This window comes from Pleuronectes platessa, chromosome 22 (assembly GCF_947347685.1).
Source record: "Pleuronectes platessa chromosome 22, fPlePla1.1, whole genome shotgun sequence".
Taxonomy (NCBI): Eukaryota; Metazoa; Chordata; class Actinopteri; order Pleuronectiformes; family Pleuronectidae; genus Pleuronectes; species Pleuronectes platessa.
The window spans coordinates 5,227,620-5,237,308 of record NC_070647.1 but is presented as its reverse complement, the minus strand read 5'-3'; the positions used below and the strand labels follow the sequence as shown (position 1 = coordinate 5,237,308).

Sequence of the window (9,689 nt, the reverse complement as noted above, 5' to 3'; positions counted from 1 at the left end):
GGGATGTTAAATTAAAAAAAAATCCCTTCCTCAGCAGATGCGATCAGGAAAGTTAATAAGTAATTAGGTTACTCAGAGGTTACAGTTTTACAAAGCAGCATAACATCGGGGGAATAATGATGCATGTAATTATAGGAGCGCTGCCTGCCGCGGCTCCTCGTTGATTGAGCTGTGCTCCGACTCCCTACAGATGTCACTCGCCCCTCCTCGTGCACTGCAGAGCACAGACTGACAGCTGACAGGCCTTCTGCCACACAGCTGCTTCTCTCCTCTTATCCGCAAACCTGTTAAGACTCAGAGTGCAGAGATGGAGTGAAACGTGCTTGTCACTGATGTACACCGATTGATGCAAACAGCGTAATTCTGAAGGGGTGGAGAAGTAAAGTCTGCACCATCAGTGACAGTGTAATAAAAAACTTCACATATGTAATGATTCTCTCTCCCCTGCGACTATATTGCACACAGTGCTGTTATTACTGTGGCCTCTACTTCTGCTATTGTGCCTAATAATTCTGGATTCACTGACTCTGCTACTATATTGAGCATTACGGACTTAACCACATGTGCCACTGCCTTTATTATTTTGTGCTACTAATACTTCTACAAATGCTACTTTTAGTCGTGTGTCTCACTAGAACTCTTGAGAACGTCTGCACAATTGGGTCAGGACTTTCTCTGGAGGTTGCCGTTCGCATATGAAGATCGCAGCAGGAGTTACTCAGTCAAATGTGTTCACAAATCAAGTCTCAAGAGTGTTCAGGTGAGGAGTGGAGCAGGAAGCAGCACTTAGCTTCTACATAACGCTCCGGGGATCACATGTTTGAGTTCACAGGCATCGTGCCGGTATCACCAGAAGCTCTGGAATCCTGTCGTCTCTCGAAGTTGACATTGTTACTCTGGTATCTTCTACATGCACTTGTTACATTCGGTTATGCGTCTGTCATATGTATGAAACGTCATCAACATGCCCACTCACTTGTGTTGAATCCTCTGGAGCATCTGCTGTGGACATTATCCAGAGTTTTTAGAAGGGGACGGGCAGGAGACCCTCTGGAGAATGTCTGCAGCAACTGAATCTGACATTTGAGTTTTTCATACTACAGCCCCTGCAGATCATTTCAGGAGGTTAGCTATAGTTTAGTCCATGTCTCTGGTACAACCATACTATTACTGCCTCTTCTACGTTACCACAATTTTGTCAGGAGGCAGAGATGGCCCGAAAATTGGATGGAGATGGCCGCCTCGCAATTCTCTATGCAGGAAAAACCCTGTATACTGTATGTTTTGTGTTACCACTGCTGCTATACATGCAAACAACCAAAGTACTCTGTGGCCTCTGATCGCCTGGAGCCGCAAAGGCCCAAGGTGATGTGGGGCTTTTGCTTTGTCGTAACTTTACTTGTGTAAATGTGTTTGGTGATACACATGATTAAAGTGCAATATTGGCTGAGATGATTAGGGCATCTCAGGTACTTTTACTGTTTTATCATTTTAGTTCATGTTGTGTTTACATTGTGCAGTCCCAAAAAAAAGATGTGTCTGTGCGTAGTTTACTGCAGACTGAAACAAAGCAAACCTTAGTGCTCATAAAGAAGCTAATATGGTCAGTGATGATTAGACAGTAGAGTCCCATCTGCCTCTGACCTATGACATGAGCAAATAAAAATGGCAATTATCCAATTTAAAATGACTTAAATTGTTAAAAATCTGAACAAAAAGTGTTCAGGTAGGATTGTATGATTCATTGTCACAACATGATTGAGAAAAAAGGTTTTCAGACTCTTTTACTGAAAGATAAAGTGCAAAGTGTGGAAAGAATAGGGGTCAAAAAGAGCTCAAAGCTCATTTTATTCATAGTCACCATCGGCAGGTTTATTAGACCCTGCCTGCCTCTAAACTGTCACTAAACTATTTATATGGCATATGCCTGTCTTTACTCCTCATGTAAGTGTGACTCTGGTCTCTACTATAATTACTTCTACTGTTTCTATTTATGGAGCACTGGTTCAGGCTGAACACAGCCTGACTGATTTACTGGAAAGCCCATAATTGCATCTCAGAGGTGAGTAATGACTTTGGCTACAATTTTTGCCAATGCCCGTTGATTTAGTCATTTCTAAGTATTGGCTCTAATAGGCAAGTATTACATTGCATGTCATTTGGCAGACTTATATCAGCACATTCAAGATCTATGAAGGGGCATTTAAGGGTTCAGTATCTTGCCCAAGGACACTTCGGCATGTAGATGGGGAAGACTGATGATGGAACCACCGACCTTCTGGTTGGAGGAGGAACACTACACCTTAGCCACAGCCGCCCTCCCACTATTAGCAGTGGAGGCTTTATCTCTTCTTTAAATAAGTCAGTTCTAAGTTTATCCAACAGAAGCAGCGACATAATCAGCTAATCATTTTTCTACATCAACAAATTGTATTGACACTAATTATAAGGAACTTTTCTGTGGCAGAAATCTTTTGCCAATCCATCTTTAGTGAAGAAAGGTAACCGCTATGTTACAAATGGCTGTAAATGAGCACAAAAATGACAATTACCAACATAAACCACAATGTTTTCCTGAACAGACGCTTTACAAGCACTTATAAAAGTGACATTTGCAGTTATGGCAAATTAAAACAGTGCCTAATGGGGGGGGGGGGGGGGGGGGCACTTCTGCTCAGCTGGGAAGTGCTATCCCAGCTGAGCAGACAATGGTGCGGAGTCGGACTGTGGAGTGGAACAGTTTGTCTGGCCTATATATATATATATCGTCCCATAAAAATCCATATCGGTCAGGCTCTACACCGAAGTACCACAGTGTTTATCACTTCTCACTTTTCAACAAAACCTTCATGCCAACTGCAGTGCTTTAGCGTTATTGAACTTACTCCAATCAAATTGAAAATGTAATTTCAATTGCTTTCCCTAGATTAGATTTGAACCCAGTCCCTCCCTTAGAACAGCCTACATATGAAAGCCTCTGTGAAGCTTTATGAACACTGCTGCTATTACCCAATAAGATCCGAGGGTCAGATACATGCACTCATTCAGGGACACCTGCCTGATGCTGGGTTAATAAGTTTGACTTTAGGCAGAGACCCAAATAATGATTGCCTCTCATTTATACAGCACTTTCTATAAAAGCTTCTACTGTATGAGTCAGTGAAATTCACCCTCCGTTTTAGTCAATCATGTTATTGCACATGAGTAACGGGGATATTCTGTGATGCTGAGGATACACGCAACCCTCCTCTGTTAAACATGTGAAAGCCCTTAGATAAGAACTGATCTACCCAAGTAATGCCATAACCAGTGGTGGACAGTACTGTGATCAAGTACACATTTGAGGTACTTGTGCGTGACGTTAGTATTGGTATTTATGCAACTTTGTACTTCTATACCACTACATCTCAGAAGGATATATTGTACTTTTTACTTCACTATATTTGTCTGACAGCTTTAGTGACTTTATAGACGAAAGGGTAACACACTGGATGTGTTCGATGTTTGTGTTGAATGAACATTTCATTGTTCAGTTCATGTGTTGAGAAAATTTTAAATAAACCCCTTTAAAAAGCCTCATGGATTGGCTGCGAAATGCATCGAGCCAAAGCTCAACACACGCTATTTTATTCTGACAAGTTGTAAAATATATTACTAAGAACTTTTAGTTTGTTTACTTTTACTACATTTTGCTACTTTTACTTAAGTAAGGCTTTGCATAACTTTAATTTCTTATGGAGTATTTTACAAGTGTGGAATTAGTACTTTAAGTAAAGGAACTGAATATACTTCTTCCAGCACTGATCATAGACAAATTATGCTGGGAGCTACTTTGGAAGGATGAGAGGCTTCGATCACAATAAGAAGTTATTTTTGGTTTCAGTAACTAGTTGAGTTAATTCTTTCTCCTGCACCTGAACCGATGATTTCAGTCACTTCGTTTTACAGAGGTAAACAGTGGCAGCAGCTCTAGATTTGTGAGCGCTGATTCATTCCCCCTGAATTTCTTAACCAAAAAAAAAACTGTTCGCAGCTTCACTTGAGATGGAACTGAAATTACGCGCAGTGGATGACTTGTTCCAAGCAGGAATAAGCAAAGAGCAGATACTGGCCCACTTTAATTATTATTTTTAAGTGATTGTTATATATTGTGAGTAACGAGCCCGAACGCTGACGAGAGGCTGTGCGTCTTGGAGAGGGCAGGCACTCGGGAGGCGCGCAACGGCAGCCTCAGCATCAGCGCAGTCTGCTTGGAGCCGCCGGTTGAGATCCTTCCACACTGTGAGCGCTGCCTGTCTGAGGGGAGAGTGGCACAGCGACAACTCCCCGCCTCCCCGAAATCACCCCTCCAAACAAACGATGGCCACCCGCCTCGCAGCACGCGAGAGCCACGAGAGCTGCGGATGAGTGCCGAGGATGCTGCGCACCACGGCCAAAATCCCGGAGCTCCTCTGAACAGGACTGTGGGTGTGTGCGCGCGTCGGGCTCGCTGCTACCTCCGGACTGCACTCGCCAACTTCCCCCGCTCTCCATCAAGTCATGTCTGAAACCGAGCGATGGGCAAGTTTGACGACAACGAGAGGATAATCCTCAACGTCGGGGGCACCAGGCACGAGACCTACAAGACCACCCTGAAGACCCTGCCGGGGACGCGACTGGCGCTGCTCGCCTCCGACTCGGACCTCGACTCCGTGCTGGACCAGCTGCAACAAGTCCCCGGCTTCATCGAGTACAACGCGCGGACCAACGAGTACTTCTTCGACCGCCACCCGGGCGTGTTCGCCTACGTGCTCAACTACTACCGCACCGGGAAGCTCCACTGCCCGGCGGATGTGTGCGGACCGCTGTTCGAGGAGGAGCTCTCCTTCTGGGGCATCGATGAGACGGACGTGGAGCCCTGCTGCTGGATGACCTACCGGCAGCACCGGGACGCGGAGGAGGCGCTGGACGTGTTCGAGCTCAACTGTGACAACGGGGACGAGGACGACGATATAGGAAAGAGGCTCGGCATTGACGAGGTGGATGCCGACGGTAACGTCAACCTGTGGAGGAAGTGGCAGCCGGTGATCTGGAATCTATTCGAGGATCCCTACTCCTCCAGGGCGGCGAGGGTAAGGGCGCACCGCCGCGTCTGGGGCTCACCAACCCGACACAGTAATCCCCCAGTTCACGCGTCCTCCTTTGAGTGCACAGAAACACCACAGCTCACACTTTACACACACATTTCAGTTCAACAAGTTATTTACCCCAAAACCTCCATGAAGTGACCAGAAAGTCACTCCAAGTTAAGTCTTTAATTGAGAGCTCTGAGGTGAGAGGTCCTTGCAGTGGTGTGACATCGCTTCTTTTCATTTAGTTTGAATTATAGTGACTCTTGGTTAAAAATCCGCCCTAATCTGACTCATTAAAGACACTTTATAAGATTTTAGAACAAATGTCTTCACTACAAAAATCCTCAGAATTTCTTGTGTTTCTTTTGTCCTACAAGCAAACAAGGTGCTAACACTGCCAGGGTGGATATTCATAGCAGAGTTGCATTGTAGGTGTGTGGTCTGTGCCAAAACGGAAGCTACAGCCTACATTTGTTGCAGTCTGATTTGTTTTATTTTAACCGTGCATCCTAGATCTATCTTCCAGCAATTTCCCACTCACAGACACTTTGTTTATTGGGTTACAGCCCTGGAAATGTCATTTACCTCTCAGCTCTGTACTGAAGCGCTCAAGGTCTGATTAACCTTAAAAGAAATGTGCGGGGCTTTATCCTTCTCCTGAATTGAAGCAGCACCATGTGGCATCTGTCGTCTGCTTTTGAACATCTCTATGTTGTTTAGTTCCGGTTGGTGTGCAATTCAAATAGCATGCATGATGAGATGTGACATCCCACTTACTGTAGTTTGAATCTTAAACAACATGATGTTAGAAACATGGGAGAACCAGCAGTTGTTCTAAATCCATACTATTTGTTCATCAGAAGTTTTTTTTTATGAATAGTTATAATGTTGAATGACCAGTTAATCAAAGAAAGCAACCGATTGATCACCTTTGGATTCCCCCACTGCCAGTTATTAAGGACAGGGGCTCCACTAAACTCGCCTCAGGCTGCTGGGGAGTTCTGGGTTATGGACAGGAAATCATTACCTCATCGGCATGGCTGACGTATTAGAAGAGTGAATGATGTTGTGTTGTTTAAATTAAAAAGAATGTAGAACAGCTACTTAAACGCCCTCATTGTGTCACAGGTAGTGCGTCATTACAACAGCCGATGCCCCCACAAATGTTGGAGCTAAAATGTGGAGATTAATTTCAGGTTTTACTGATGAGAGGTCAATTTAACACCAAGTCCCAAAAGGAAGAAAACGGTAATGGAACTATTAACTATACCACAAAAGAACCAGTAAGAATCTGACATTTGACTTGCGTTTGTACAGGCATATATTTATATATTTAAGTCATGTATCTTAGGTTAATTATCTGATTTTGATTCCCTCAGATTTATTTATATTATTTACCGTCACTGAAAAAGCCTTTAGAGACTGACAGGACACTGAAACACTTCACTCAAGGTCAGACTGATAATCAGCAGCGTTTTCAGCGCCGACCATGACACTGCTGCTGAGAGCCATGAGGACGGAAGGCTTCAGCAAACAGACACAGGGTGGCGTGACCGAAAAGTTTGGCCCCGGATTAAAATGTTCTACAATACATAGCAGTGTTACCTGGCAACGCACTGTGTTAAGTAAGCACACGTATCAGTTAGAATACCTTCCAGTGTGCTCCTTAAACCTGCAAAGCATGTAGGTGAAGGAGAAAAATCCTTGCTGCTGTGGTGAACTTTTCAAATTTGAGTCTTGATTTGTCCTGGATTAGTTCTAAATATAGTGCCCCATTGATAAGTAATAATCATAATTTCATAGTTTTTCAATTATCAAACCAAACTCGGGGTCTTAGTGGAGGTTTCAACCCGTTAGGAGATGAAAAGAGAGAAACAGAGCCCGGATTGTTTTTTATTTGTACTGTGATTCTATTAGTCTTCCTCCTCATTCCGTCTCAAAGTGATTGTTTGATCGCGATTGCATCCTTTTAAAATGAGTTTAAAGACAGGCAGCAGTCTCTGTGATTTAATTTAACCCTAAATCAATTTAACTGAACTCCAAAGCATAAAAAACAATGACCTGCACTTAAATTGTCCTGTGAACATTCCCCCAATAATTGCTCACTGAAGAAGGCAGAGCTTCAACACCGGTTTTCTTCCCCCATGCTCACATGTTACAACAATATAAATGTAAATATCTAATTAATCACAGTGTGAAAACCCAAATAATTTTATGTATAATACACACACCAGTTCCCAACAAACCGATCCCATCAGATAGTTTTTAAATATCGTGACCTAAGACAAACACATATAAAAGTATGATTTATTTCTTGAAGAAGTAGGAGTAGTGAGTACCTCATTAAAAAAAGGACTAAACAATTTGAAGATTTTGGTGTGAGTTGTGAAAAAACTGACGGGTAAGGGTGGTATTGGCTCCTCCTCCTCACAAACCATCAGAAAACTTTCAGACAGGATCAGGGCTGGGATTTGTCTTAATGTGCACGAGGAATATTGATACAGGATGAGAAGATATACACTCAGTCAGAGTGTATTGTACCACTTAATACTAACACAAATGCACATAATTCCCACAGCTCATTTAATTAATTCAATTTAAGCTTCTACAAAAGGTTGCGAGATAACCACAGTTTAAATGGAGACTAAATGACCATTAAGTTCAGTTGCTCCCTGTACTCGTCCACTAAATGTCACTGGTTATTTCTTACACCGTTAATAGAGGATCTGGCACTGATGTGACAGTGGTGAGTGAGTTCAGCACTCGCAGAAAAGAGTTAATGAAGCTGACATTTTTTGTTTAAATACATATGTTTAGTACGTGTATCTCCCCACACCAACTCTCACTCAGTCACTGAACCATTCAAACCTCTGTGATAAGTATGTGAACATCAGGTCTTACGCTGGTGTCCTCCTTGAGGCCTATTTCCTCTTTTAATAAAGGCTAGCTGGCTTTTAATTAACCTTTCAATATTCAAACCACAGATGGAGAAAGGCTCTGCGAGTGAACGAAACAAAGAAGTTATGGTGTGCGGGTATGTCTAAAAGCAGACCCTTGAGGGAGCTAATCTGCCCCTGACAAGGCGTCAGGAGGGAGTAATCCGGAATTATCCCCCGTGGAAATGAAAGGTGTGATTTCATCGCGTCGGCCCGTTGCAGCAGAAATCGTTGCCCTCTCACTCACCCTTGACCCTGACATGACGGGGCCGACGGCATTAGCTGTTAAGTGCTCTTTAACTGCAGAAATGACATTACCCTTAGTGGTGAATAATAAAGATGGCTGGAGGGATCAAACACGACTCTAAACACTGATCATTATATGAAAATCAATCAGCATATGCAGAAAGGCTCTAAATCATTATACCACATACATGTTTACTAAAGCATGTGCTGAAGACACCGGGTTGGTTGTGTGAGTCTGATATAAACTACTACTTGGCTGACTGTATTTGTATAATCAGTTTCATCTTTGTCATGATCAGGTTCCATTAACATGTGCAATACTTTCAAAGTGTAGCCTGCCCTTGCTAGCGTTTTCAGGAATGCCAACCCTATCTTTAAACCCATAGTGCACTTAAAGTTGGACAAGCAAATACTTCCTCTTTGCAGCATTGCTAACAGGATTCATGGGAAATGTGTACTTGTATCACTCAGATCAGCGTGACAGCGCCGGAGCACCAGTCCTCTCCATCACGGTCTCATGTGTTTACAGCAATTAAATAACAAACTCATTTGATTATTCTCCACATAGGAGCCTCCTAAACAGCACAGTAATTGACATGAGCTCATTACTCTCTGTCAGCTCAGCTGTCTGAGGCTGTCAGGGAGCTGAAACCCCCAAAGTCTGATCGGTCCCTTTAACCAACTCATCCACGCGTGCTCATGTGCCAGCAGTCAGCGTTAGCAGGCGTGTTTCTCCGGGCTCCCCACGCTATTTCTATTGTTGTAGCCATCCTGTTCTCTCCTCTCTCTCAATGCTGCCTCTTTAATCTGCATGCAGAGTGTTTTTTAAAAGCAGCTGAGGGTGTGCTCATGTGTCTGAGCGAAATAGGACGAGTGAGAATTCCTGGTCGGCTTTCCTCTGTTTGTGCTTATGTTTCTGAAAAGGAAAAAGGGTGTGTGTATGTGTGTGTGTGTGTGTGTGTGTAGGTGTTCTACTATGTGTTAATCTGTTTGTTTGTCCCTCTCATGTCTCTGTAGTTGGCCATTGCTGGATTTGGAGGGTAATAAAAAGAAGAGAAGAAATAACACCCACCACCTTCTTTTCATTTCCCATGTCTGTGCTCTGAGGCAGGGGTTTTGACTGATGCCCAACTTTATAACCCCCCACCCCACCACCACCACCACCACACCTCACCTTCATCCACTCACCCACGCATCCCCCCCCTTCCTCCCATGAACCCATATGAGACTGCAGCTTGCTTTCTGCCACTTAAGAGGTTAAAAACCCAAACCGTCTGGGTGCCGCCTGCCGCACGCCTGAAGATACCAAAGCCAGGCTGCACGCTCAGCCTGCCCGTTGTCATGGCAACATCATCGCTCATCACCACGTCCTGTTTTCATTGAGATCCGTCCGGTC

The 9,689-nt window shown here is 43.8% G+C and overlaps 1 protein-coding gene across 7 annotated transcripts in view; it reads left to right on the top strand.

Annotated features, from left to right (window-relative positions):
• Positions 1–4,556: 4,556 nt before the first annotated feature.
• The window catches only part of kcnc2 (potassium voltage-gated channel, Shaw-related subfamily, member 2), a 69,386-nt gene continuing 64,253 nt past the window's right edge, over positions 4,557–9,689 (top strand). For all 7 annotated transcript variants that reach the window (XM_053415006.1, XM_053415004.1, XM_053415005.1 and 4 more), the window contains exon 1: positions 4,557–5,111. In XM_053415006.1, coding sequence (XP_053270981.1) covers positions 4,557–5,111 — 555 coding nt within the window. The remainder of the gene's footprint in view (positions 5,112–9,689) is intronic.